This window comes from Leiobunum rupestre, chromosome 2 (assembly GCF_980474605.1).
Source record: "Leiobunum rupestre chromosome 2, qqLeiRupe1.1.hap1, whole genome shotgun sequence".
Classification (NCBI taxonomy): Eukaryota; Metazoa; Arthropoda; class Arachnida; order Opiliones; family Sclerosomatidae; genus Leiobunum; species Leiobunum rupestre.
In genome coordinates, this window is record NC_143385.1 from 33,987,750 (window position 1) to 34,015,624 (window position 27,875).

A 27,875-nucleotide genomic window follows, 5' to 3' on the forward strand; every position below is an offset into this window, starting at 1 on the left:
GTGGCACTAACACCAAATATTACGATCGCGAGACCCAGAAGAATGTGTACTTCACCCATGGTTAACAAAATGTTGAATAAAGACTGTAGCGCTCTACACTTGATTTTTAACTATTTCTTGAGCGTAAAACGCCCCTTTAATTATATTGCCGGTCAAATCTTTCACAATATACATACAGGGATCTCTCGTAATTACTCTATGAATTTCAAATATTTCGGCTGTAAACGTTCCTCTGTATGCTTTATCAAATGATGATTTTGCAACGGCTAATCCAATTTTATCCCCAATTTTTAAAGTTGGCTTCCCAATCATGCTAAGGTTGCCATAGTTTTTTTTTTTTCAAATTGCCGATTCATTGTTTTTATTGACATCTTTAGGGGAAATTCCTGTTGTAGAATGTTTTCGAGCGTTATAAGATTTTGCAATTAATGGTAGTTTATTAAGATAATGTAAATCGTCGGTCTTGGTAATTATTTTAAAAATTTTAGATTTTACCGTACGAACGAGTCTCTCAATCATAGAGGCCTTTTTTCTCGGAGTATGTGAGGTAATGGTGGATGTTATAACGCTTTAAGAGAGCGCGAAATGGGGCGTTTCGAAATTCTGACCGTGCGTCGGTACATAAATTAAGGGGTACCCGTTTTTTTAAAATCTCTTTAAAAGCCTTCACAATCTCGCTCGAGGTTTTGTTTTTTATTGGCTGAATAAAAATGAATTTGCTTAAGATATCCTGAACTAAGAGCAAAAAACGGTAATTGTTATTAAAAGTTTGTAAAATAGGGAGGTCTAAAAAAATCGGCCATAAATGTCTCGTCAATAGTTGTTACGTATAATTTGTTACGTTTAAACTTTAATCTCCTAGCTCTGTGTTGTGTGTAAGTTGGTTGTTTATTGAGAAAATTTTTAATTTCTTTTAATTGTTTGTCGGTTTTTGACACCACCATCTTTAAATGTATGAATAGAAATAATAAAAACTGATTATAGTAAAAGTTTTTATTTTAATAAAGAGACATCGTGAGTAATCGAAGATTTACAATGTGGATTCTCACAATTCTCGGTAATTTCAAGCATTTTATCCGTGAGCTCATGTACAATTATGTCACGCATAATATTTTTTGCCGACAAAATTAAATTAATATCCTGATCAATTGTATGTTTACAATGCTTTAATCTTTTCCACCCTGCTTGGTTGAGCGTAAAACCTTAATTTGTTGAATAAAAAAGATGATACAAATGATTTTTTCCTCTTGCGCAAGATCGTACATCCACGAGTTTTTCCTTTTGTCCCTTGTAACAGTCGATTTTTATCTTTGAACCTTCAAGAGGAAGCCAGGTGTGAAAACTAGCAACTTGATCTTCAAAAAAATCAGTTATTTCCTTTTCGAATGTGAATAAAGATTGCCAGGCTTCCAAATTCAGTTCAAATTCGGCGCAAGTGTCTAGTCGGTAAATTTTGATGGATGGGTTGACATAACCTATCACCGATACTTCTTGTTTAGGCGAGAGACTGTGAGTTCGAGACATCTTTAACACTACGATTTCACGAAACAACTAACCAATCTTTGCCCTCGTTGGTTGTTTTTATTCCGTAATATACGTAACTTGACGCTCTTGGTTAATGACAAATCGGTTTTCGTATTCTCCAATAATAATTATGTTTTGAATATTAGTTAAGGGGGAAGCAAACTTCATTACCATCCGTAAACTACCATTTCGTTGAATTGAGAGATTGTTCGAATTTGCCGAAGAATCGTACGTTAAATCAAACGCGAATAATGTATTACCGTTTTTATCATTTTCGTAATCAATACAATTACCAGAGTTATTTCCGATTAAATCCATTGCCGAGAATAGTGAATAATATGACCTAGTGTAGAGGTTTTTATTAAAATCTGGAGTTAGAGCAGTTTCTGGTATATTCTGGTCATCTAATGAAAGTTGTAAGAACGAGAGATTATTATGGTTAAATTGAAAGGGATTTTCTCGACTAGACCCATTGTAAGCAGAATTGTTTACCATTCCGATTATTACGCGATTTGGAATTTTACCTAAAAAAATATTTGACTTCACGAAATCGCTAGCGCCTGCTGAGATTGTCAGAGTTTTAACGACTGTTTGTGTTAAATCGTACAAAGCTCTCTGTTTCTGCAGTATCGCATTATGTGCCAGCTGGAGATCTGGATTTACGAGAATATGCTTAGCAGTAAGAACCGCATCTGCGATAATCAATTTATATTTGTTATTAACATCTTCTTGTGAAATAATTATAAATTCATCGGAATTTTTCAAGAGTCGAATTCTTAAATTAACTTTGTTTAAAAGAAATTTGTCTATTTACAAGAATCTACATGAAGTCTACCCATAATTTCACAAACTTTCGATCCCGCAATATCTTTACTTCTTTTTAAAATTCCATTGTTTTTATCTTTATTAACATCGTCAACCGCTAATGCTGGGTCGAAAAACCCGTCTTCGTAATAGCCCTAGGCGGTTTTGTAAGATTGTTTGGCTCCCTTATCAAAATTTAAAACTGTTGCTAAATATGCTAAGTATGGGTAGCAGTTGTTGCTAGATTGTACTAAAGTTTCATTCATTTGGCTAAAAATAGAATGCAATGGAAGGTTACATAGGGATACTTTTTTTCGGCTGCTGGAATATCTATTAAAATTCCGTTTTGTTCTTTTTTAACACGAATTCGAATTTTAAGCATCAAGTTTGACATGTCAATATAATAATCTCCCCCGGGGATAGAAAAATCAATCTGTGTAGCATTCGACAAGGGAGCTATCGGGAAATAGTCTACAAATTTATTCCCCTCAATATTTCCATTAACCAAGGGTTGGTTAAAAAGCTCCAACTCCGAACACATAGATTCAAATTGAGGCATAATGCTTTAGTCAAAAAATCGGTTTTTGTTCTCTTGCGTTTTCTTTGATTATTGCGTAATTTTTATTTGCGCTTCTTTACTCTCCGAACTCCAGAGCCTTTCTGTGTATTTAATATGGAATCACCGAGACTATTTAAAAGATTTAATCCAGCAATTTTACTATTTTTTTTAAAGACTCCTTAAAATTTTGACCCGCAACACCATCGTCCATAATTCTTTTCCCCATAACCAACCCTTGGATACCGAGTGATTAGCTACGGGTCGAAAAAGAGGAGTTACGAATCTTGCTTAACTTTTAAAAATTGACCCAAATCCACGACCAGTTTGATATTGACTTCCTCGAAATACGTTATACCCGCGTCCTGTTTGTACATAATGGTTATAATATCTTTCCATGATGAGCTTGTTTTAAGTGTACTTTAGACTAAGAATCCAGTCTTTTAAATATTAATTTAATAATAGTCTTTCCTGTTTTATATGGCAGGAGATCACCGTAATCCGACCTTAAAGAAATTTCTATAGTTTGTATTTGATCGTAGAGAACTGGAAAATAGTCTAAAAAATGAAATCTTTCAACTTGTGCTCGATTTTTATTTTCGTTAAATTTGATAATTATCATCAGTGGCGTATTAGTGTGACCTGTAATTACAGGTTGTATAATATTTGTATAGACATAAATTCCGGATATTCCGTGGTTGAGATCTGCGGGGTACATACCTATTTCGTTAAAAAGAGGTCTTTCAATTTGATTGTTTGAAAAACCTAACATTTGCCCGAGTTTGGGGTTATCTATTGGAAAGGTTAAAAAACTGTTTCCACCCAAACCTTTAACTGAAACTGTCGAATCTGAATTAAAATTAAACTCGAATTTAGCCCAACTCTGATGTGGTAATGAGTGTTTCATCGCAATTAAAACATCATCAATAGTGTGGTAAACACCAGTTGGAATTCGACAATGGAATTTGTCTACAACATTTAGTTTATTATTTTTACCTTGTTCGTAATTGTGGAAATCAATATCACGTTTTTGTCGTCAACTATTCTCAACTCGGTTTAAATCGTTTCGAAAAATTATAAAATTAACCGTATTATCTAATTCTATTCTAATTTGAAGAGGGTCTAATGCTTTGCTTTTATAAACTGAGGAGATATAATCTACTTTGTACTCAATTTGCAAGAGGTCTGCTAGAGGTCCAAATATTTTAATTTCCAACCCACTCATTAACTCGATTTGAATATAATATTTTCCATTTTCTTTGAAAATAAAAAATCCAGCCTTAAGTGAGATATGCGAATCAAAATATCTTTGAAGTTCATTTAAAATTTTGAAATGAAGAGATAACGGTTTAAAATTCCCGCTTGAATATTTATCAGACTCGTAATAATTACGTTCAAACGTATAACTGTCATTTTCCCAGTTAGGCGGTTCAATTGGAATATTTTTATTATATCTAAAATCTAGAACCGATTCCTCATCTGACATAAATTTTTCCTCATACACTTTTAAAGGATTTTGACTGCTAATTACACCATCTTGAAATTCTGGCGCGTTTATATTAAAAATATTTGCTAAGGTCCCGGTGAAGGCCACCTGTAGATCTCGAGGGAATGAAATTCTCAAGTAATGACCTCGATTTATTTCTTCGATTACGTAACTAATTTCGAACCGATTCAAAGGGGGGAAGTTAGTCGCCTGTTGAATCTCTTTTTTTAATTGCCTATGCAAAGATAATGGAATAATATTTCCAAAATCATCTCTCTGACCTTCAAATAAAAAAGGTTGGATAATTGATACAGAGTAGAAGGCCCAATCTTCCTGCTCAAATTGCGGTATTTTTGTAGTCTCAATACGTATGTCGATAAAATCGTTGCGCGAATTAAAAGTAATATTATTTTAATTATTTAACGGGCCAAATTTTTTAATACCCGTAAAATAAGTGTCTGGTGGAATTTTAAAAGATCTGCTAATGGATTTTGAAATTTAATTTCCATCCCTACCGGTATTTCTAAATTAAAATAAAATTAAATATAAATTATCTTCATCATCGGACGATATCGCGGTTTTTAATCCGTCAAACTGTCTCGGTTTACAGCGCTCTAATAAATCGCGTATAATTAAGTGAAATGTGAACGGTTGAATTTCATTATTATATTGTCTTTCTCCCTCATATCTGCCCGCCTCAAACACAATCACGTAATTATTCCATTGTATTTGTTTAATAACAGGCTGAGATGGTAGATTAACTGCTATTGGAAGAGAACTTGGTAAACTATTTTCTTCTGAAGGATTTAAAACTTTTGGTTGGTTGACATCTCCATTAATATTTGTTGTTTAGATTTTCTTCTGGTTTCAGATTTGGGTTTTCTTCTAAATTTGGTTTTGGTTCAAGTTTTGGTTTTTCTTCTTGTTTTACTTTTAGATTTATTTTCGGTTTCTTGTTACTTTTCTGTTTTTTCCTCCTGTGTTGTGATTGTATTTCTTCAACGGGAATTTGTCGTGGTAAATATTTTTGTTGATATTTATTCACAATTAACGCTTTTTTTATTCGTAATTCGATAAAATTTGTTGCGTAAGTTAAAGAAATAGTTTTGGCGTGATTTGAGAGTGGATAATTAGAAAGATAATCACTGTCGACAAAATCATTTTCTCGAAATTCCAGAACAGACGCTAGGGGCGATGCTTGAGGTATTCTTACTTGCACATCTCTTTGTAACTGTATTTTTAATTTTGAACTGTCTTCGTTTTCATCTACTTTTACCGTATTTATTTGTATTTTTCCTTTAAGTGTTTGATTGGCATCAATATTTTTAGCAAACTCGTTGAGTATATTATTTTGAAGAGATGTTGGATTATTATTCTTATTTCTATCTAGATCCCCCTCGTAACGTTTGGGTGGAATTTCAATTTTAATATAATCCCATTGATTTTCTTCGGGTGAAATAACATCTGACACGTGCCCTACTTGGAAATGCGAATACTCATTTGTTATATTCGAATAAGTTTCAGGAAGAATTATTTCTGCTTATGAGCAAGCCCATTTTTCATTGTTAAAATTTAAAGGTTTTGATAACTGTACTTTAAAGTTAGAAGGCGTATTTTCCGGGTAAATATCGGGTGATGCGTTCGAAGGTAGAAATACTACGAAACTTGACATCTTTATAATGACAGTTTAGTTGGGCGACATCTCGTTTTATATTAATAAAAGATTTAGCGTGATAGATCGAAAGGATTGGCAGTTGAACTTGAGACTGTTTGAATAACGTCCTGCAACGCTACCGATCTACCACGCTAAACCTTAACACGAAAGAGTTAAAATATCTATTTTTGCGTAGGAAAAATAAGAACAATATGTTTATTAGAAAATCAGCTTTATTCACATATTTTCAATCATTTGACAAGTTTGTTCAAGATTTTCCAAAACCTCAATGGGCGTTTCAACTTGATTAAGAGTTAAAATTTGATTATTTTTACAATATTCTTGAAAAAAGATAATAGCTTCCATCTGCTCATCAGATGGCATGACAAAGTCCGGTGGAAATACTACATTTGATTTCAATGTTGAATTTAAAGTTTCTTCGGACTTAATACCAGTTGTCTTTTTTTACGATGAATTTTCTTTGGAGTTCCATTATCATTAACAAACTCGTTTAACCATTCTTGATGTTTTACTTTAAACTCGTTCAAATAATCAATAATTTGATCGTCTAATATTTCTTCTTTGGTTGTATATTCTGGTATCTTTGAATGAAGACAATCGCAAACATCAATACGAATTTGATTTTTATAACTACTCGATAAGTGATCCATTAAGTGTTGTTTAAAAATTGTCTTGTCAAGACATTGTTCTTGACCAACCCAGCATTTAACACTAAAGTTTAAATCATCAAAGAAATTAAAAGCATGTTTGCGACATGGATCCTCGTAATAACAAGGATTCTCGTTAGGCGATTTGCATTTAACGTCTGGTTTTCCCATAAATAACTTCATTTTTTTAACCTTTAAAGAGCTCGACTTTTGAGACGTCTTACGCTTACACATATCCTTTGACTTTTAAATGTAAAAACAATTATTATTTATAGAAATAGTTATTATCGCAAGTTTAGATTAGTTTATTAGTTGTTTAAAGTATTTTGGGTGGGGCCAAAAGTTGCCAAGGTTATAAAATGAAGGTCGCGAATTCGTTTCCCCATCTCGAAAATAACTAATTAGCATTTTAAATGGCGAAAAAACGAAAAAAATAAAAAGGGACACCAGAAGTGAATTAACATAAGTATTTGGTGGGGTCACATATTACCACCCATATCTCGGGCCGAGCTCGTTCGATCGTGTCCAAACTTGTTCGGGTGATAGACCGAGGCTTAGGGGTGGTGGACAGTGCTCCAGCATCGAAGTCAAAGATCATCTTCAAGGTCAAGTTTAGAGTAAAAATTTAAATATGGTTTTTTCCAAGGTCAAAACCGGTTTTTTGAATTTTTTTGACGTCATCATTGGTGAATGGGTCTCTCGAACAATCAAGGTATTACCACATTCCAAACAAGGGTGTGGCCACAAGGACAAAAACCAGGGGGGAACATAAGCACTGTTCAAAGCTATCGGCCGCCATCTTGGATTACATGTTTAAAGGGACTTACTATCTACTCTCACCACATTAAAAACTCCGCCCATTTCATTGACGAAATTAAATCAATTACCTTAGAAACTGGTGATATCCTCGTTTCATTTGACGTTGTCAATCTCTCCGCCAAAACCCCCACAATTGCTGCCATAGATTGTCTTTAGTCCAAATTAATTACTTCCTAATTATATTCCGATTGTGAAATTTCAGATTATGTTAGTTTTATACGTTTAGGTGTAAATAACACTTGTTTCTCATTTCAAAATGAGTATTATAAACAAATTGATGGCATGGCCTTGGGTTCACCTTTAAGTCCATTATTATGTAATTCCTTTTTGGAAAATTTTGAATTACTTGCCCTCAGTTCTGCCCCCAAAAAACCTAAATGTTTTTTCCGATTTTATGACGATACCTTTTGCGTTTGGCCCCATAGCTTAGCTGGTCTTTCTGAATTCAACAATCATTTAAACTCAATCAATCCAGCCATTCAATTTACCATAGAAACTGAACAAGACAGCGAACTGCCCTTCCTTGACATTCTTATACATAACAACCAGGCCACCCTCCAATTTGAAACATCAGTTTATCGTAAGCCTTGCAATGCCTTATCTTATTTAAATGCGAAATCATGCCACCATCCTTCCCAAAAAATAAGTGCTCTATCAACATTAATTCACCGCGCTTTCACCATTTCCTCCTTCCTCTCCTCCGAATTAAAATTAGTTAAATCCACAGCTTTAAATAATTTTTTTTCAGAATCCCAAATAGATCACATAATAATAAAAATATCACAGAAATTCTCTTATACCGTCAGTTTCCACACAACTCTAGCTCCTGTAGTTTCAGAACGTAAAAAAAATTGCATCCCAGCATGTATTCCCTTTTATCCTGGCTTCTCTCAAAAAATAGCCAAAAATCTTAAATCAGTAGGTCTCGATCCTATTTATCTCCCACCACCTAAATTGTCAGCTTAATTATGTATTAACAAAGAACCAACTGCCCTCATCGACAAGGCCATCATTTATAAAATCTCCTGTGAATGTGGTGATTATTACATTGGGCAATGCCGTCGCCCATTTCATCAAAGGCTTAAAGAACACAAAAATATAAGCAACCCGTACAATAATTCTCCCCTTAGCGAACATCTTAGTGTTTTTGGCCATAATGCTAGGTGGGACTCAATAGACATACTAGCTGAACCAAAATTACATAAAACTCATTTTAATGTACGCGAATCCATCAAAATATAAAAAAATAAATCTGCGCAATGTTTAAACCGTGACGATGGTCCTTTTAACTTATGCGCGTTTTCTCCACTTTTTAAATAATTTTATTGTCCTCACCCTCTCCCACACAACAAACCAATTCCTCCTCTCGCAGAAGCCCCCATTCCGACAATAGTAGCCTCGCGCGCGAACGAGGATATCAAGCCCGTTGCTCTTATAACCCTTCGACGGTCGACTCGCCTTCGGGAAAAAACGCTCGCGGCTATAGAACAGTAGCCACTATATGTATAAAGCGCATAAATGTTTTTTCGTCCCAAATTTTTTCCATTATACTGTCAGACTTGTAAAAATCCCTGAAGAAGGAGGAACAAATCCTCCGAAACGTTGGATTTTTTAAATAAATAAATTGTGAATTTTAAAACTGTTTTAAGTCTCTTTTCATTTAGTTTTTTCTTCGTTGATGAAAAAGCGCTCAGAATTATTGCAGCTGTTACCTCGGCAGGGTGCACACATAGCTGTACACACCAGCCCCGCTTTCTTACACTTGCAGTTTTTCTTGCAGGATGTTTTGCAGCCACAACTTATCAGTTTTAGGAGAACGTCTGGGGCTGGTGGAAGCAGTGTTGCAATAGGTGTTAAACATCCGTTTAAATATCGTTTCCACCCCCAACTTTCAGGATCCAATGGAAAGTCTCAAGAACTCCTTTGATTGTTCATAAAATTTATTTTCAAAACATTTTGAAGCGTACCGACTTGAAACTTTTCGTCACTGGAAAAACCCACACGTCACCAAAAAAAACTAGCGTCGGCTGGATTCTACTATATTCAACGGGGCGATGAAACACGATGTTACAAGTGCCACGGAATTTTAGGAGACTGGGAATCAGGAGACGTACCGAACTTGAACATGCCATATTCTTCCCATGCTGCCCCAAGGCCTTTATTTACATCCAGATACTGAGATACCAAAAACTACCAATGAAACTTCAAATCGACCACCTTTAAGTGCATCATACCATAAGTTGTATACCCTTCTCAAATACTAAAGTCTTAGATGGTGCATACAAACAAAATGGTGATCCTCCATAAACAAAAGAAAGATGAGGTAGCTTAATACCTTTCCGATCTACTGGAAAAAAATTAAGAAAGTTCTTACTCCAATTCGCGGAGAATCTTTGAGCAAACTCAAGCCAGCAGTCCTCTCAATCCTTTCGAACGTAAGACCGTGGTCTCTTCTATACCAATGTCCTCAATGTCTCCTCCTATATTACAACATTGATTCCTCAGCGGCCCGTACTTACCTTATCAGTACCCCAGAAACATTACTTGTAATATATCTAACCTTAATACTCCAAGAGGTTTAAATACTAAATTATAACTAAAACAGTACTCCGAGCTGAAAAAAACCGTTTAGAGATCTTACCAGTTAAAGCCTTAAAGGTGCCAATATTACTTTTAATCTAATATATATTCAGTCTTCCAAATGTCAAATACTATATTTGGGTATGAAAATAAATTTCTTCTGTTTACATAATTATATTATAATTATTATAATATATAATTAATTATTATAAAATAATATTATTTATTTGATTGTTGGCATTTATTACAGTTTAATGGTTTTGTTATTTTAAAAAATTATTTTTATAATATGGTTTGTACACCAATAAAATATCAAATGCAAATAAGATATATAACTATTATAAGCCAACATTTTCCAAACAGAATTCTCTTTTAGTAAATGAGCCATATCATTTGGTTTTTGGGAAAATATTTATTTCAAAACTTATTATTATTTAAAATTTCACGAGTGTAAAAAAATTGGTAATTGTCTTAAAGCAATTTCTAGCTAAATATCCTATATTGATCACACATAAAACAATGGTCTTTGATTCAAAGCTTTGGTCTTTGATATAATGCTTTTTGATAAAGTTGTTGTTCAACCTAATTATCTGGCATTTACAGTACATAGCCTAGTCAAGGTATAAATTGTAAGAAATGATATTAGCGTGTACAATTAACTGACAAACACTTTTAAGGTAGTACATCAAATTGGCTCGGTAAGCTCTTGAGGAAAGGTTTCTTCTTGGAAGATGAATTTGTTTAAACGCTGGTTGATAGCTAAAGGTCTTTGATACACTGAACCAATTCACCATGTCATTATTGACTCATTAGTTAAAACCCCCTGCATAAAATACCAGCAAATAAGGATCTTTAAAAAACCAAGACTTAGAATTCACCCAAAGTAGTAATGTATAAGATTCCCTAATATAATTTATTCTTACCTGTAAAGTTACTTAGAGTGGCTGGCTTATTTTATTGTTTCGTTAATCGTTAATTGTGGTTAAGCCTTGGCTCTGAAAATAATTTGACAAAAAATTTTTTCGGAAAGCGATAATGTGTTAGAAACTCAAATTTGAATAATTTAAAAGATCGTGTTGTATTATTTATCTTATTAATGTAGGTAAAAAGCGTTTAGTTCTCAATTAATTTCCCGAGCTCTTGGCGTACCGCAATCCGCCATAGTCTTGGCTGGCTTTTCGGCGGCTAGCGACTGCCGTCGACCTCTCGCAAAATCAACAGAACGCTTTCCTGTTGTTTCATTGATCGCGATGTGTCGGCACACCGATTTGTTGCGAAGTTAGCGGTTTTCCAAAACCATGCTTCCTTTCTGTTAATTTAGCGGTGCATCGCTATTTTGCGTTACTTAAAAATGTATCTGCACCGGGTCCATAGTTTTCAATCTTAACATGTGGCTTTAATACAAAAGATTATTTATGGATTACCCAACAACAAACTATCACTTACTTACGTTCTTTATTAACGACCCGCAAAACAAATTTCCCGTAGCGCATGCGCAGCATTGCAAACCAATGAAAAAATTGAGAGAAAATTACTGCCTCTAAACCGTAATTTAGTGGCTTCAAAATCTATATTTTATCAGCATTATTGATTTAATTATAAATCTTGAATAGATGGGCCTATGAATTGAAACATCCTGATTTGAAATCCATTTGCAGAATTAAAATACGACAAGTGGTTGAGGTTACAGCGCGACCCAAAAAAGGGCTAAAAGTCTCTTAAGCTGAGTTGACGTCTTCCACGACAAAACCAGTATACGCGCAGCAGAGGTTGAGTCCGTGGTCGCTTACTATAATTATTTGTCCGGCTACCGCTATCCGGAGTTCTGCTCGAATGACAGTGAATATGACATTTGTAGAAAGGTGATAAAACAAATTTATGTGCTTGTTAACGACGTACTGTTCTCTTCACAATAATAATAATAATAATAATAATAATTATAATAATATTTATTTATTGGTTTCTTATTTAGTATAACATCTACAACATTAGTAGGCCAAGTCAAAAATGACTTTTAGGCCACATACAACCTCCAGGCAGAACTGGTTACAAAAAATTAGTTGGGTTAAAACAAATTAAACATTAAATTTAAAATTAAAGATTTTTAAGGAAGTTTGTATATTTTCATTTGTATCATATTTTTAGCAACACTTTTGAATTGATTTAAAGTCTTAATCTCATTATTTACACAATCATTAAATAATTTTACACCTTTATCGAATATAGAGTTAATTTTTTTGCGGTTTTGACCTTGGGCGTAGTTAATACATTTTTCCTCCTGGTATACGTTAGTTATGGATTTTACTATAAAAACTAAACAACAGAGATCATAAATTTGGTAAACATTTAACATATTTAGATTAAAAAAATTGGACTCGAAGGTGCCAGATAATTAGCAGGCTTATACATCTAATTATCCTTTTTTGCAGAACAAATATACGTTTTTGATTAGTTTGACTAGTATTACCCCATACTGAGATGCAAAATTAAATACGAGAATAGACCAGGGCATAATATAACTGTTTACATATATTAGGAGTTAGAGCATTTCTGTTTTTATTTATTGTATAAATATTATTAGAGATTTCTTTAGCAATTTTAGAGGTATGATCGTTCCAGTTTAACTGTTCATTAAATATTTATCCCAAGTATTTGTAGCTTGTTACTCTTTTCAAATTGATATTATTTATTAAGAAATTTTCATGAGGGACCAGTTTCTTATTTATATTAGAAAATATCATGTACACAGATTTGTCAGTATTTAATTCTAGGTCGTTATTTTTTAACCAGTTAAAGATATCATTTAATTTCAAATTTAATGTTCTAATAATTTTGTGAAGGTCTTTACCACCTAAGAGTCCCAGGGTGTCATCCGCGTATAAGTAGAAATAATCTTCCGTTGAGCTACTTAATATATCATTAATATACAAATTAAAAAGTACAATTATGTGGAAGGTTCGAATAAAGATACCTTTCAGCCCAGTTGGCTCGAAAAAATTGATGAAAATAAAAATAAAGCTTTGCTTATAGCCTAAATCTAGAGACCGCACTACTGGAAGCTTAGATGCAATAGTCGTTCGATAAGCTTTGAAGGACTAATAACCAACAAATTTTACATTTAGAGAAAGTTAACGATATACTTGCCAATCATTTTAAAATGTACATAATGGTTGATAAATTGAAAGCATTACCCTTGGTGTCTATGAAAACGTTATCCCACACTTTGTTTTTCACAATGCTTATTTTACAGATATGACTTGTGTCGTTTGATTTATCCAGAGGCCATGAATATTTTCTTAAATATTACGACATGGGTAAAAAGCTCAAATCTGTCGTTGCTGAAAAAATAAGAGTGACTCAGACGTCCTGTAGTGCATTAGTTGATACTTTCTTTTCACAGTGCCTAAATGTTGCACCAATTAAACTTTTTTGTTTAATTGAAATATGAATCATATCTCGATAACCTTTATTCATTATTCTTTTCTTATCTTGCATAATTTGTTAATCAATAAATTGAAATTTTCGTGGGGATAAAAATCATTTTTTTAAATTAAATTTAAGTTTAATGACTGCTTATGTATTTTCAAGTAATCATACTAGATTAATGATTTTAAAATGGGTGTGTAGTTGTTTCATCGTAGCAGCATAGGTAAAAGGTAGTTTTGCATTTCACAAACAAATATTCAAAAGTAATTGGTTTTAAGTTCAAAATACATCACGGAAGTAAGATTTCACTGTCGTGATATCATTCGCACCAGAATCGGTTTGTCGGCTCTTTGTAACATTGTGGTTTCGCTTAATACGGAATCTTCTCGATCCACTGACTGAATAATGAATCTGAAACAGAGGTGAGCTAGAAATGACAGCATGGTCTTGTACCCATGCGCAGGTGCTACAAAAATTTAAAAATCAGGTGAATATTTGGATGAAAATAACAATAAATCTATGTTATAAAATTTTCTCATTTGAAAGAAGTCTGGAGGGAGTTATAACTAAAGTAAATAGCTGTACAATTTGAATGTTACCACGATAATGCCTTTACAAAATCACTGAAAATTACCGAAAATCATAAAACGATTTCAAAGAATCAGTTAATAGGTGTAAAAGGTTTTGGAAAAAGCTATTTAGAAAATTCTTATGGAATCTTCGTGTTAAGTATTTTTGCGATTTTAAATTCGTCAATTTAAAAAAAAAACAGAAAAAATTTAAATAATAAATTTAATTAAAATCTTAGACTGCGTTGTTCTTATTGAAGATTTTATACTCAATTTTTACAATTTGCCAATATGTCAATTTAGAACACTCTAGTCAGTGCTATGAATATTTTGGAAACTCTAGAATTACCAGATTGCTTCACATTTTTACGCGATTTAGAAGAGAGGGAGCTGTTGACTCGCGTGGCATGCAGGGCTTGCCACCACTCTCCTACGCATTGTAACACGACCACCTGAATTAATGGCTTCAAAAGTCGCTTGATGACTTAGGCCTAAGGTGGTGCCTTGTTGCTGATTATTTTTATATGGAATAATCTTAAACCAAGCTAAGTGAAAGGCCGATTTCGGGACTTTGACTTTCTCGTACTGACTGTTTTCGTTGATCTTGGTATCTATTAATATCCAACAGGTCACCAAAACGTATCAACTGGACCTCAGCTTTTTCACTATTTCCAGCGATGAAGCGATTAAGTTGCTATTTTAAACATTCCTGTTGCTCTAGGTACCGATTTTTCTGGTATGAGCTTCTTTCATAAGTCACACCTAGCTAAAAAAACATGTATTATACCATATACGTAGCTATTTTGAAAAATGGCGGTTATTAAGTTTCAATGTTAAGGTCGCGAAAATTGCCGTTATTGTCAACTGAAATTTTCAGCGTTGATTGGTTAACTAGGTATATTCCATATTTAACGTAAGACACGACGCCATTTTAAAAAATGGAAAGAACGAAAGGTACGTTCAGTAACGCACATCAAAACATCGATGCCAACGTCTTGTTACTGTACCATTTTCGACGTTTTGATTTGATGTCACGATTGGCCTCCGATGTCTTGATGCAAACGCGTCGGTGTTTACAGTTTAGCTGACCGAGGAGTAAATATTATACAATTGTTGTTTTATTCAACAATTCTACTGGTTTGGTCAAAGGTCTTTAATTTAATTTGAACGTATAAGCTTTTACAAGGGCGTTTTCACTTTTTAATAAAAGACCGATTGATTCTACAATAAACAAAATGTTGTCCACAATTTCGTCATTTACCAATTCATTAATTATTGAAAATAATATTTTACACTTGTTCTGATTTTCCAGCCCCATTATATTTATAGCCGCCATCTTTAAAAATAGCGCTGACTAGAAATAACACCGTTCAGTAACTTCCTTAATCTTTATGACGACAAGCGCTCATCAAGGAAACATCAAGAAAAACCGATTTTTCCCACATTTGCGTTATAAACCGTGTCCAATATAAAATATAAGCAATAAATCGTTAACAAATGTATTGTTAAATTTACGGCATTAAAAAATAAGGAAAGTCACCGAGTTTTCTTCGAGATTTATAGGCGATTGAGCTAAATATAAGCGTAAAGGATTTCAATAAATAATTAGTCATTACCAAAGCAATTTCGGAGTCCGTACGAGAATGGGATGAAGGCGAAAGTGGGAATGTTGTCCGTTTCAAACCTTTCGGGATTAAACAAGGCGGGGTTTTTAAAGTGCCGTTCGTTTCTCTGAATAAACGAGATCAAAACAATTACGTTGGTTCCCTTCGGCACAGTTTTTCCTTCTGGAAATAAATACATTTTATAAATCATCATTTGTTAAACGAGACCACCTTGTTATCAAAATAATAGTCTAATGATGTGAAGATTTCATGATTTTCTATTCATCGTTAATGAAACGCTAGGGTAATACGGAAAGCACCACTATAGGCCCAAGTCATCTAAGGACTTATATTGCCTTTATTTCAAGTGTTCGGGTTACAATTACAATATAGTGATGTGCCCGTCCTGCGACGCGAGTCAACAGCTCCCTGCACTTAATATTACGGATTTCCGCTAGTAATCCAAACCTTTCTCTTAACCTTTCGCTATGAATGTCTCAGTCAGTGTTGTAGAAAAATCATCGAAAGTACTTTTTCTTAAAAGAACAAATAAATAGCAATATAAATACTTGTACTGTCAGTTCTTAGCTAGGTTATACTCATTCTATAAAAGACAAGATGTTAATCGTTTAACGAATGGTACTGATGAGGATATCTGGCGGCACACGCACAGTCGTGGACACTTTATATTCACATAAGTTACAACCAGCACCCCGGTAAAAGAACCATCCCTTTTTATTTCAAATAAGTTACATTTCATGCCCTCAACCGTTCCAAATTCTTCTTCTGTTAAATCTAAAATTTTAAAGTGCCACCTAACAGGTACCTTCTCTCATATTTAAATATTATTGATCAATTAATAGTGGAAGTAAAGTGATGAATGTTTAATAAAATGAAATTGTGCTTAGTTAAAACCACAATAAGAAAAACAAAGATCATAAAAATACCTAAAGAAATCAATGAATAGTTTTAGGATTTAATAAATTAATATCAAACCAAATAATAATTGCATTATTCCTAATGCTCTGAATATATATTTAGATCACGGGAGGGATCTTTCCCCATCAAATTTAATAGAGTTGGGAAACCTTTTCCCTTGAGTTCCAATTTTCGAATACATAATGGTAAATATCTACATAGTGTTTCAATCATTTCTATTGAGCACGGAAAATATCAAGAATTTTAATATTTATTAGTAAATAATTTGATTTTATTTAAAGAATGAAAGTCAATCCTAGAAACTCAATTTCTCAAAATTTTCTTGCCTTCTTTATTTCAAGTCAGCTATATTGATTATTTACTTAATATTTCTAATGCGGTATTAGAAAAATTAACCAAAAACACAGCATATTAATTAAACATTTCTACTAACACTTATTTTTGCTCTTTCTAATTGAATATTATTGGGGTTAAATAAGAAATAATAATGGTACATTGCATAAAGCTGGAGTGTGAAATGTTCTTAAAGATTAATACTTACTAATTTGCATTTCCGATTTTAATTTTGTACCGATGATAGGACCCGGTGGAAAGAGTCTCAACACCCCCTTTGATTGTTCATAAAATTTAATTTCAAAACATTAATTTATTTTGAAGTGGTTTATGTCTTAAAGTTCATTAAATATTTATCTGTAGAACCATTAAGAACCAAACCTTTAACAATTTCCCAGCAAACACAAATTGTCCCTGGGACGTCCCAGCATGGTCCATAGAGCCCAGCTTGGTCCCGTCCAAAATTCGTCCTACGGGACCAATAACGGGCGTCCCGTTTTAGTCCTCGTAGTACCAATTTCGCTACATCCGATATTCAGCCCAATCGACGTCGCCGGGATCGCCACTATTCGTCCGAAATGTTTCGTCCATCAATGCTATCTAGAGGCGCGTTTATCAGCAATTAATTTTAATTTATTTCACCTGTATTTGTAATTGAGCTAATAATGTTTAATGAACCACAAAATATTAATTTTATTATGAATATTATTATTTAAATTAACGAGTTTATTTGACGTGAATAAATGAAATTACGTGTTAAATCAAAACTACTTAATTATTTAATTAATTTTATCTGTTCTTAATTTTTATATTTTTCTATATTATTATTTTCTTAATTTTTATTTCCATTATATTCATTTGATGAATCATTTCTAAAATCACAGCCAATTACTGCGAAAAAGCTGATCTAAGTTGGCCGCGCTAAAGTCCTTTTAAAATATCTGGTAGCCCAGTTTGTAGTTTCTTTTGTACGACGCCATTACTCGATAGTTTGGAATCGGTCACCATAAAGTCCATAATGCGTTCTACACAAACGTTAAAGATTATAACATAGTAATCTCTAGTATCGCTGAAAAAACTGTTTGATTTTTTTAATGATTTTAATTTATTTTTTTAATGTATCTTATACAGAGGTAGGAAGACAATATGTTTGATCAAAGTCTATGGAGTATTCATCTTCACACTCACTGAATGGTGGACTTATAGCTCAAATGTGTTCCGTGAATAGTTTAGTGAATTTGTATTTCCAAAAGTAAGGTTTTGGAAGGTTCGCTGTTTTTAAAGTTCATTTTGGACCTGTACATGTTTCAATTTAACTTTTTAAGTTTATTATTCATTACTCTCACTGAAAGGTTCGCCTAAAGCTGTATTTTAAATTGTAATTCCAAAAGTAAGATTTGGATAGATATTAAAAGTAAGCTTCAAGAAACAGCAATTTCTAGACTACATTTTTCATCCGATAGTATTAAATGGCGTAGTTTAATTTTGCTTCTGATTTAAAAATTAATTTAATGTTTTTTTACATTTGTATAAGGAAGGTTATTTAATTTTTAATAGTTTAGTTTGAAATTTATTTTGTTTTATAAAAATTAAATAACTATAGAAGTTTTGTAATTTATATGTTAACTGCTAATACTTAAGTTTCCAACTTTCGAAAACTTTAAATTATTGGTTCAGAATACGATATCCAATGAACGTCCTAGTTTCATCCCTATTGAGCCATGATTGAACCAAATTAAAGGCCCAAAGACATCTCTAGGTTTTATAGAAAGACATCCAGGGGACGACGCCGTAATCGCCGTCGGACGTCCGAAAACTCGTCCGTGGGACGTACTACGGCTCTACACAAACCGGGCATTTGGTCGTCCTTTAACGTCCAACCGACGTCAACCCTGGATTTTGGGATGTCTTACGGACGAAGGCAAGATCCGAGTGTGACGTCTATCGGATGTACAAAGGACGTTTTTGTGTTTGCTGGAAAAGGCGGTATCACACTTTTTGTAGAAATGTTTTACAACCGAGCCAATGTGTTTAATATTAGAAAGTGAAGCAATTAAATTAAAAATGTCATGATACACGCCGTTGTAACAGGGACGTTTTTTTCCTAAGTTTAAACGACCTTGAAGACATGACTAAATTACTAAATGCCACAAACAGATAATGTATTTGTACAATATACCATAAGAAGAAAATTAGTTTGCACAAAATCCATAACATTAAATACAACTGCATCTGATGTCAGATGATAAAATTTTGCAGCTTTACATATGAAACTTTGGTATTTAACAAATCGATTCTTATTGTCATATTTAACGGCGCTTTTAATATAAAGTTCAAAATTGAGGTTAAACCTGATATTTTTGTTATGTCGCTATAATTTGGGTGAAAAGCATTGCATTATTTACTTTCGTAATAATTTTATCTACTTTAACACGAAAATGGTAGAAAACGATTTGAATCGGTTTAAATTGATTTAGCTTACAGTTGTAAGTGAACACAACTGTTTCGAAACCTTTTGAATGGATTTGAATTGATATCAAGGCGAAGTGTGGGCCTAAATGTAGGTTGCTCCAGTGATTTAAAATGTTCTGATTCCGATAATATCTCAATTTTAAATCTACTCTTATGACTTATTGCTTGACACAGCAACCACGTAACGTTCTGTCAGGGATTTCATTAGTGACTTAGGCAGGTTTTTGGTTCAACGTTGAAAACCATGAAAAAATTAGCTTTATTTATTAGTAAATAAAACATCATAAGTCATACAACAATACAATTCGGGGAGACCCTTGCCACGTGCCCTGTGCTACGCCACTAAATACCGTTCACCTTAAGCCACCAGTCATTGATTTTTCAACTACTACAGCTCGGAGTTTGTTTATTTCAGTTATTTGTAGATATAATCAAGTTATAAAACAACAAAAACCGACCGTGCAATAAATATTCCAGGTTGACTTATTATCTGCTTCGAATATTCATTAAAAAGAGCAAAATAACTTGACGACACATTTGAGGTATTTTAGTTTGGATATATTTTCCCAGGTAAGTTGCTCCTCGTCTGTTCCCAGGACATCAGTCAGCTCCTGATATATCTTCTCTTGCACCCGCGGATTATGACCAATCAGGAATGCAGCCCACTCTAATGTGTTTCGCGATGTTTCAACAGCCTGAAATGTCACAAAATACAATTCTATCACTCTCGACCGAAGTAAAATGGCTGGAAAGGGATTGCCAGGTAAGATTATAATAAATGTTAGACTATGTTTGTTTGCAAATACGCTATGGTCAATGATTGGCCCCATTAACTAAGGAATCACTTAAACCATGCGTTGCATAGTTAAGACTATCACTGCAGTGGTAAAAGAGAAAATCTATTTATACACGAACACTGTCGTTAAATGAGTTTGCTAAAGTTTCCCGAATAGTTTAGAGAAATGCCTCAAAAAATCACATCCAGACTCTTCTTGAGGACTTAGTCTGAAAAGCATTGGCGAGTAAAGGTACTTACTGCGAAAATCATGTTCAAGACGTCATACATTTCTTCTTCAAATCTCTTCCAATATTTGGATTTTTCCGGAAATTTCTGTATTATGTCCATAAAGGTCAAGTAATCAATTTCACCTTCTGTTCAACCAGTTCTTTTACATAAACTCTGTTTTATTATTGAATGAAATACAGAATCTTTAAAAACATTATCTTAACTTTTAGGATCTAATACTGTTTAACATTACTAGGTGAGCAAAATCAGACATTGATAACAAAACTTTTATGTATAAACCATCATATACTTCTAAGGTTATTGGTTTAAAAACTAAACTTTCACTGGATTCTGCTGAGTTTTCAAAATAGATTTGTAGAAAAATATAGTGCAGACTCAGCATCATTTAGTCGCTTCAAAAAGTATAACATGATGAACGTAGGGTTAGTTATTGACATCCAGGGAATCTCTACATTTTACAAGGTAAGGCTGAGTAATTTTACGCCCTGACTTAGTATATGTTTCTCAATTTTGCGCCGGCTAAGTCGTGCCTTAGGTATCTTGCGACAATTTTAAATCCCAGAGGAATATGTCTTCAATGATCCGACGTGGGAAGCGAAGCTAGCTTGTGACATTGTGAGTGATAAAGCTGGAATTTATTAAATTATATGTAAGCGCTCAGATCCCCTGAAACAAAATTATGACTTAGAGTCAACATTCTGGTGTTTGCGGCTTACAAAGTACTTCAGAGAATTGTCGCCGAGTTTCAAAATCAACATTTCTGGGTTTATTTGAGGGTTTTCGGAATAACAAATATATAAAACCGTTTAGTTCGGTAACAACATCAATGTTCAAAAGTGATACTTTAATGCGAGCCCTCATGATTAGACTTTCATTGGAATTTTTTTACATTACCTTAACCTGGTAATATATCAAAGAAAAGCCAGGAATTGTTACGACAAAAACGACATTGATTATTCAAAATAAATTACCTCAAACCGAACTTATCACTCACTTTACATGGTTGGTTTTTGACACTTAATATCCAACTTTTGTAGGAACGCCTTTTCTAATCATGCTTAATATTTTGGTTAAATTTATTTACAACCAGCGCGAAAGAAATTGTCATTAATAATTATTATACATTTATATTCCCAAATTTTATTAATAAAATTAGGTCTTAGTAAGGGAAAAAAGGAGAAAACTTTCCACCGCTTAACATTTTCTCGAAAACGATATTAATAGAACTTTCTTATTTGAGAAAGAATGGAAACCTTTATCGTGCTATATTCAAATACTAACAAAATGTAAAACAGTTAATAAATATAAGTTTGCTTCTAACAACGCTTTCACCAACTGATTGAGTTCTGTACACTTATGGTACATGTCATAATCTCGATTGAGTGGATTGACAACCCGTGGTATTTAAAATGCCAATTTTCCAGTTTCAATTGCATAACATCCATTTATCAGTTTTAAAAGTTAATCATTGAATAAGGTTATTTACATAATTCTTGGGCAAAAGTGACATCTTGGCCGATTGCGATAACGTGTAAAAACTATTTAAGTTGGCTATACTTATGGTATTTGAAAATACGTTTACATTATTGAAACTGTCGAATTATATCGAAATAATTTTTTTCATAGTATATAACAAATTTGAAATTACTGACACCAGATTTAACACAGACTAGGGCGGATTTGACGCGTTAGTTAAGTTGAAAACAAATCTTAAACGGGTAATTTTTTGATTTCGTTTAAATCTTTTGATATATTTCCAGCCATCTTGTTTCCTGTTTGCTCTGCTCGATCACAAAAACGGAAATAAATTAATTTATTTTAAAACGATCCCCCCTAATTTATATTCCAAGCGACGCCCCTGAAAAATTATACTCTGAGCTCAGTTAAAGGAAATGTGTCACCATCTTTAATCGCAGAGGGAAGAAACCGGAAATTGTACAGACCCAACACCCTTTGCACTTCCTATAATATTGAAAATAATAATGAGCTTGCCTTTATTTGATGATACATGAATTGAAAGACTTCTTTGTTCTTTTTCGCCAATGGTGTCAGATTGAAAAGTGTGTCCGAGTGCATCCAAGGTTTTGACATTCTCTCCCCGATTATTTCCAGATACCTGAACGAAATGACGAAATCCCATATAGTATCGAAAACACAGCTTGAAGCAGGTTCCTGGGATAGTTATTTAGCGTTTAGATAGAAGTAAAACAGATTAAAGCAATTTGTTGTATTTTAAAATATGAGACCCTGAAACCAACTTTAATCTTAAAAGTAACAGGCTTCAAAATAGTTAAAATTTAAAACATTATTTGAGAAAAATTAAAATTTCGGCGCGCGTGCGAAGGTTGGACTCATTTAAAGGTCTCTTGTGATGTAATTTATAATTTTGTGACGTAATATATTAAATAGTTCCAAAAATAATTCATTTCACTTTAGGTAAATTGTGTTAGTATTTAAATATGTACCTTTCAGTATATTCCAACGCATCGTTTTTTTCCTTTTCGTTCAGTTGGTTTTTCAAAGCGAAATCTAAATTCAAACAGAGTATAAGCACTTGGTGTAATGAACATTAGTTAACCTCACGCTATGTGGTTGAAACCGAACCCATATTTTTACTCGATTAACTCTCTTATATTATTTTCGGGACTAACTTCATTATTAGCAACTACCAGGAATGTGTCTAATGCCATTGGTGGAAAAGGTTAATTTGTCTTTTGAAACTAGATGAATAGAAATTAAATCAAAAGCAGTCAAATCAGCTTTTATTTCTGACATAAAGGCTTTGCTATTGTCAAGTTATGGACTGGGAGTAATAGGTCTGATTTAAAGGTGCCCTCAACCAACACCTTATCTGAATAAATAATCGTTACCTTCGTCTATGCTCAAATCTCACATTTCAAGGATTTACGAAGTTTAAAATAGTATAGTTAGATTCAACAGTGTCGGTTTGAGCAATGTAGTTTAAGGGCCTGGTGCAGAGACGTTTTGCGATACCTGTTAATTTTAACAGGATCGCTATTTTGCGATTCGGATTTAGCGAGCTGTTTATTTTGCGATCCTCGCAATCGAAATCGCGGTGCAGAGACGTTTTAGCGATTCCTGTTTATCGGCGACGCTGTTATTTTGTCGAAATTTTATCCGTAGGTCATGGACCAATGAGATAGCTCGATTTTTGACGCGAAAAGCTATCATGTTTCTTACCTATTTGGCGCAATTTGTGAAAGAACGCGTTTTTTGCAGGGTTGGCAAATTCCTTGTTTTTTTCAAAAAGAACAAAAACAATGTTTTTTATTGTTTTAAACAACATTCATTGTTTTTAACTGTTTTTAAATCAAACAATAAAAAACACCTAATAAACAATAAAAACTATGTTTAAAACACGTTTTAAACTATTCATTATACTTATGAATCAGACTCACGAGTAAACTCATTTAAAGAAATATTACGTATCATTAAACTTATTATCATAAGGGGCATAAATACCCTAAGTGTGTCAATAAGATGAATTTTTCAATGATCCCTAAAGTGACGTAAATTACGTCATTTTTTCCAGTGACGAAATTTACGTAATGTGTTTACGAAGCGTCGTCTGCGACGCGAGCATTAAAAATGCCATATAGGGTACTTGAACGGAATTCGCGAGTCCTACCTTTCTTTGGTCTGTTTAGAACAAGCTCTAATTGAACATTTTCTGTGGGAAAGGCTCCTATTGGCACACTTAGGGTAATTATGCCACTTATGGTATTATAAATAAACTCACAGGGCGAAGAACCAAAGAGTACACGCTTATTTAAACGAGCCAAGAAATTCGCTAAGCGTTGTTGACCCCACCATTGTGACGGCCTTAGGGTTTTCGATGCCCCATGCAAATACTACCTAACCTGTAGTAGGGTTTTTAATATAGCTTTCATCCTGGAATTTTCGGTCGCATAGTACTAAGGAAATAATTGAAATGTGCACGTCTGCAGTCATAAACTTCCATCACATCAAAAAAATCGACCGAAATCCCTTAATTTTTATCTATGAGTGCCGCCTAGTCGGTTTTAACCCGATCTGTCCAGACCGGCCGTGTTTATTGTACCGGCACAGCCCGACTAAACAGCAACCCTACTGCATAAGTAGTGTCCCAAATATATGTATATTGGCAGCTATATACGTTCTATTTAAACAAAAAGACAAAATTCAATGCGTTCGTAGGATTTTTGCACTGGTAGGAAATTTATGAAATCATATCGAACCCTTTCAGTCGCTCTTTTCCGAGAATCTTAAAATCCAACTACCCGTTATCAATACAATTTACCTTTCTTAGAGCTTTGGAATTGTTTTTTTCTATTGAATAACCAAAATCTTACAAAAAAAAACAATGAAAAATTACCGTATAAAAACATGTTTAAAACAGATAGTTTAAAACGTTTAAAACAAATTGGTGTTTGTTTAAAATATTTGTTTTAAACGTGTTTTAAACACTTGTTTTAAACATTTTGTTTAAAACTTGCCAACACTGGTTTTTTGGCCTCGCTTTTAAAATTACTGTCTCATATATTGTTATATTTTATTATTTTGAGTTATTTTTAATAATTTTTGACAACTTTATCGGTTAATCATTTATTCTTATAGTATATTTTTAATATGGTATATTGGAAGCCTGCATATAAGCCTATTACTACTTTGTGGGCACAACATGTGATAATAAATAAATAAATAAAGTACATAGTATTTATTAGCTTTATTTATTGTTACATCACCGCAATGGGTAAACCTAAAAGTGGTGAAGAGCGCCAAGCAAAATATTCTCAAAGAGAGATAAAGGCCCTGGTCAGTGGTTAAGAGGCCAGAGAGGAATTGATCACTAGAGAAATGGGCATTGGTAAAATGTATCAGACCAGCGCAGATGTTGACGCTGCCTGGGCTGAAATAGCTGAAATGGTGACATCCGTTGGTAAGGGAACGAAAAGAACTGGTCAGCAGGTGAGGAAAAAGTGGATTGATATGAAGAGCCGTGTCAAAAAGAACACACAAGCCCTGGAAAGAGAAAAGAAAAAAACTGGAGGGGGAAAATCCGAAATTCCAGAATTGACAGATTTGGAATTAAGGGTTACCCGTTTAATTGGAGAGACTGCGTTATATGGAATTTCTGGTGGATCAGGAGGGGTTGACTCATTCCAGATAGCGCAGCAGGTTAGTGTTTCAAGACGAGAAGTCAACCAAAATATTGTTTTAAAGCTATATTTTAGTGTAAAAATAGGCCAATTACTATATAAACATTTCCCATAGGCAAAAAATTATTCTTCGAGAATTAAAAGTCCACAACCAGGTCCGAGTGGTGTAAGGTTAGTGGGTACCCCAAATGCTGGCCAGTTTAGTGTGAGTCCCCGAGTGTTTTCACCCAGTGAAGCCGTTATTGACTTAACTCTGAAGAGAAAAGGTAAATAAGTCATACCTAGTTACCTGCAGTTATAATTCAAATCATTATTTAGATTCACATTTTGACAACCAACCTCTAAAGAAAAAAGCCTGCTTTCAGGAATCAGCTTCAGCATATTTTTCAGAAAGTAATTAATCTAATAGTTTCTAAAGAAATAATAAAGTGTTGTAACATTTACAAGCTTATAATGTATTACAACTATTAGGTGAGAATCCTTTACCTCAGAAGCTTAGCCCGCAGGTATGGCTTGAGGAGGTTTGTTCTCCAACATTTTCAGGCAGTGGCGATCATAGGCCTACAAAAAAATATATAAGAAAGCATAAACGTAACATAAAAAATAAGAAATTTCCTGATGAGGTACCTCCGATGGTGGCTGAGCAAAGCGACAACTTTGACCAGGCAGCCCAATCAGTTGTAGAAAACCAATTAAAATTAAACAACATATTGCAAATGCAAGCGGATCATTTGCAAAGGGCAAGTCTGGCTCAGGTATTCTCAGATCAATTCTCAAATATGAATGGCATTTTGTTATATATGCACAATTTGATGACCAAACACCCAGATGAAAGGCTAACCATCCCCAAAACACCAGGCAATTCTCCTTAAAATGGGAAATAATTAGTAGGTTTATTCACAATTTAATACCTTTAAAATTTACCTTTATCATATTTAAATTCATCAGTTTCATTATAGTTCAGACATCGTACTTAAGCTTTATCACACTGTACTTACTACAAACTTATTGTTTCATTAAATGTTTCAGTTACTTCTCATCAACCCTAGGTTTTGCTATTTTTTATGCGTATACATTGTTGATAATAAGCCTCCATCTATGAATGGCTTTTTAAACAGTGGAATTGGCGGTCTTTTTGATTCAGTAAAAATTTTACCTATTATTTAATTTAAAGAAATGAACCACATCCTTTGGTTTTTTATGAAATATGTTTATTTCAAAACTTTGCGAAGAGCAATTGACATAAATTGAGGAATAGAACATTGATAAACCAATATTTAAATTGAGAAAGAGTTATGACAAGCGAACAAAAACTTTGGAATTATTTAAAAGTAGATTTTCTAGCTTAATATCTGATCTTGAACGTAAAACACTGGTTCCATGATTACATCACCAGCAATTTTATTTAAATATTCCCATTCTAAAAAAGCATAAATTTTAAGGAAGAGTAATTTAAGGGGGGGGTATAAATTAAATTTAAAGAAAGGATAAATTTTAAAATCATGTTAAATCAATTGGTTGAAAACTTATAAAAGTCTAATTTATTGCCTATTTAAGTTTTCAACCAATTGATTTAATACCTGATTTGCCCGAGCTTGCAACTGAGGGTTTGGGGGTTCAAAAGGGGGTTCAGCTACGCTAGTGTCATCTTTTTCTACCTCAGGCTCGGGCATTTCTACACCCTCGTCGAGATAGAAATTATACAAGATGGCACCAGCGTGAACAAATGAGCAAACCTTTTTAGGGAAATATAACAAATTGCCTCCATAATCACTCAATGCTCGCCACAGAGACTTGAGTAGTCCGTTACATCTTTCGATGCAACTTCTACTCTTTCTGAGGCAGCGATTGAACCACTCTTGAGCTGGACTATCTGGATGAGGGATTGGTCGCATCAGCCAAGGCTCAAGGGGATATCCACTATCCCCTATAAGCCATGACCCATCCATATTTGCAGAGGAGAGGTGGGACCTGAGACCACAGTTGGCCCAAATGCTTGCATCATGTGTGCTCCCCGGCCAGTCTGCAACCACGTCCAAGATGCGGGTGTTAGAATCGCATACCTGAACAATAAGACATTTGTAAAATGTGACAATTAAATATTAGAGTATTTAAAAACCTACCAGTTGGACGTTAATCGAATATCTGTTTTTTCGATTTAAATAGACATCGGCTCGGGGACCAGATGGCTTCTGGATGGGTATGTGGGTACAGTCCAAAGCACCGATAACGCCAGGAAGATTTGATTTCTTATA

At 33.7% G+C, this 27,875-nt stretch overlaps 1 protein-coding gene across 1 annotated transcript; it reads right to left on the bottom strand.

Moving 5' to 3' along the window:
• Positions 1–13,822: 13,822 nt before the first annotated feature.
• On the bottom strand, positions 13,823–17,228 carry LOC149957398 (putative cytochrome P450 4ac2). Its single transcript, XM_090167014.1, has 3 exons — positions 17,171–17,228; positions 15,703–15,873; positions 13,823–13,983 (listed from the first exon to the last, which is right to left on the bottom strand). The coding sequence occupies exons 1-3, from the start codon at positions 17,178–17,180 to the stop codon at positions 13,823–13,825; spliced, it is 342 nt and encodes a 113-aa protein (XP_090023140.1). The 5' UTR covers positions 17,181–17,228.
• Between the last annotated feature and the right edge of the window lie 10,647 nt (positions 17,229–27,875).

Coding starts and splice junctions, on each gene's coding strand:
- LOC149957398 (XM_090167014.1), bottom strand. Junction 13,984..15,702: donor CGGACTCCGAAATTGCTTTG/GTAATGACTAAT, acceptor AAATTTTTGTAG/CACCTGCGCATGGGTACAAG.